Here is a 2,500-nt window from a genome sequence, read left to right on the forward strand (position 1 = left end):
CATGTTCGGGCCCATGCCATGCAAAGGGGAAGTTCAGAGCTCAGTGGCACTGGATTTTGAACGAAGAGCGAACAGGATGAAGGACAGATTACTGGGTCGAGAGGTGAGAGATCTCTGTCCTGTCCTGTTCCATTAGGAAGTAAAACTCTGGCTTGTTCTGAGTCACTCGCTTTGTTTCAGGATGAACCTGAGAAGCCTCAGAGGGAGAGCTGGATGATGGAGCTGCCTCCTGAGCTGCAGCACGTCGGACTGGAGGCACGGACCTTTAAGAAGAGATCGGGACCCGAGAATAAAGACCGCTCCATCTGGACCGACACGCCCGCCGACCGGGAGCGCAAAGCTAGGGTCAGTGTATTTCACCGCTCACTGTTTTACACTAGAGTGCAAGTTTTGTTTTGGTCACATAATAAATTATTTAAAAAAACATTTTATTTAAAAAAAAAAAAAAAAGGTATGTTTTTTATTTTTAAAAAATATTAAAGAATTACTTATATTAATTATTAATTGTAATTAATTAATTATTGAATTATTATTATTAATTTTTAAAAAATATATATTTTATTTAAAAAAAAGGAGGGGGGTACAAACTTATGCACAAAAAACTTTTATATGTATAATTAGTTCATATACTAGTTATATAACAATTTTATCGATATGTAGTCATTTATATAATCAGTATACTATCAATATTCATGTAATATTTTTCTCTGCAAAAGTTTACACCCCCCCTTAAAATAGAGTCTTCTTTAAATAAATAAATAAAAATATAAACAAATTCCAAGCTGTTAAAAATAAAATAAAAAGAAAAGATTGGTTCTTGATTCTGATTGGTCAAAAGGTGTTGATAAATTTTCTAGAACATCAGCTCTGAATATAGTGCAGCTAATAATAAACAAATTATTATTTAAAAAAAATATTGTTATTTAACAAAGAAACAAATCTGCAGTCATCGATATGGCGACGTTTTCTGCAGACTTTTATTTTATATTTCCGTCATAATAAGTCTTCAGGATGAAGTGTTATTTATAGATTTTATTTTTTATTCTTTTAGTGAGGGAACAGTTGTGTGGAGCTGCTGTGGTGTGAGAGCAATAAAACGCTTCAGCTCATGCTGTTAGATTATTTTAATTATTAATTTATTATACAGTTTAATTTAGATTATTATTATCCTGTTTTTCAGCCTTTTATACTGTAACACAAAATATTTGGCTGCCTTTGTGAATAAGAGAGTGAATATTTGTTGAATTTATGAAGCTAAATGATATTTTTTAATAGTATTTTTTGGCCAAGGGGGTGTACAAACTTTTGCACTGGACACACTAAACCTACATTTCTGTTGCATCATCACTATTCCACTCATCATCTGATCTTTTGCTTTGTCTGAATCGGTAAAAAACATTTTTTCCCTCTTTAAGGAACGACAAGAGGCGAAAGAGAGAGGAGTGACGTCCAAAGACGACGGTCCTCGTCTCTCCAAGAAAGACCTGGACATGGCAGAAAAGGTGTCCAAGTATAACGTAAGTTGCAAAACACTCGGCTCTGAGAAGGGGGTGCGGTTTAACCTCATAGCAACTCTTTAGAGATATACAGACAAGTGCAAAATTATTGGCACCCGTTGGTAAATCTCTAGTTCTGTCAGAATTCTAGTTTCAAAATTATTGGCACCCCCCTCTTATTAATATTGGTTGAAAAGCCCTCCACATTTCATTGTGAAATTTTTCAATCGTTGAACCGCTGCTTCTCCTCATCAGGAGTCCAAGCGAGGCGAGTCTCTCCTGAGCATGCACACCAAGAAGATAAAGAGTAAAGCCGAGGAGGACTCCAAGAAGCCGGTGGAAAGGAGGCCCTTCGACCGAGACAACGACCTGCAGGTCAACCGCTTCGACGAGGCGCAGAAGAAAGCCCTGCTGAAGAAGAGTCAAGAGCTCAACACTCGCTTCTCACACAGCAAAGATCGAATGTTCCTCTGAGAACAAAATATCAGCCAAGCGTCCAGCTAATCGCTTTACTCAAAGACTCCATGAATGGTGCGGATCTTTTTTTTTTTTTTTTACCCTATAATATCACATGAAATGCTACAGATACAAAAATTCTACACACTGCCAAAAGATGGATCATGCCGGAGACTTCTGTTAAGATTTCTGGCCCGGAAGATTAGCTCCGCCCCCCTAATCCTTTTCCTAGAAAGAAGGCAACACATGGAATACATTGTTGGAACAGAGTATAGGGTTAGAAAAAGATGCAAAGGGCTTGTTCAGTGTCTTCATTTGAATCGCAGTTTTGTGGGCTGTAAAAGTTACAGAAGGCTCCTTTAAGGACAAGTAGTGGAAATTTGAGCACAACTCTTGAGTATGTTTGAGCAAATCAACCAAAAATGATGATAACTGAACCATAAGTTGTGTAAGCTTGTCTGACTGGTGTCGAGGGATATATATATATCCTGTCTATCATCATTCTGTACATCAGCAGGGTTTAAAACATTGAAAAATAATCTCTGATA

General features: G+C 37.1%; 1 protein-coding gene across 1 annotated transcript in view; it reads left to right on the forward strand.

The window, feature by feature from the left end:
- Positions 1-2,500, forward strand: part of gpalpp1 (GPALPP motifs containing 1) — a 4,472-nt gene that overhangs the window by 1,848 nt on the left and 124 nt on the right. The window contains exons 4-7 of the mRNA XM_058381244.1: positions 1-103; positions 181-345; positions 1,416-1,517; positions 1,752-2,500. The exon at positions 1-103 is cut by the window's left edge and continues 156 nt beyond it; the exon at positions 1,752-2,500 is cut by the window's right edge and continues 124 nt beyond it. Coding sequence (XP_058237227.1) covers positions 1-103; positions 181-345; positions 1,416-1,517; positions 1,752-1,970 — 589 coding nt within the window. The 3' untranslated portion in view covers positions 1,971-2,500. The remainder of the gene's footprint in view (positions 104-180; positions 346-1,415; positions 1,518-1,751) is intronic.

The sequence above is a fragment of the Hemibagrus wyckioides genome, linkage group LG26 (genome assembly GCF_019097595.1).
Source record: "Hemibagrus wyckioides isolate EC202008001 linkage group LG26, SWU_Hwy_1.0, whole genome shotgun sequence".
NCBI lineage: Eukaryota > Metazoa > Chordata > Actinopteri > Siluriformes > Bagridae > Hemibagrus > Hemibagrus wyckioides.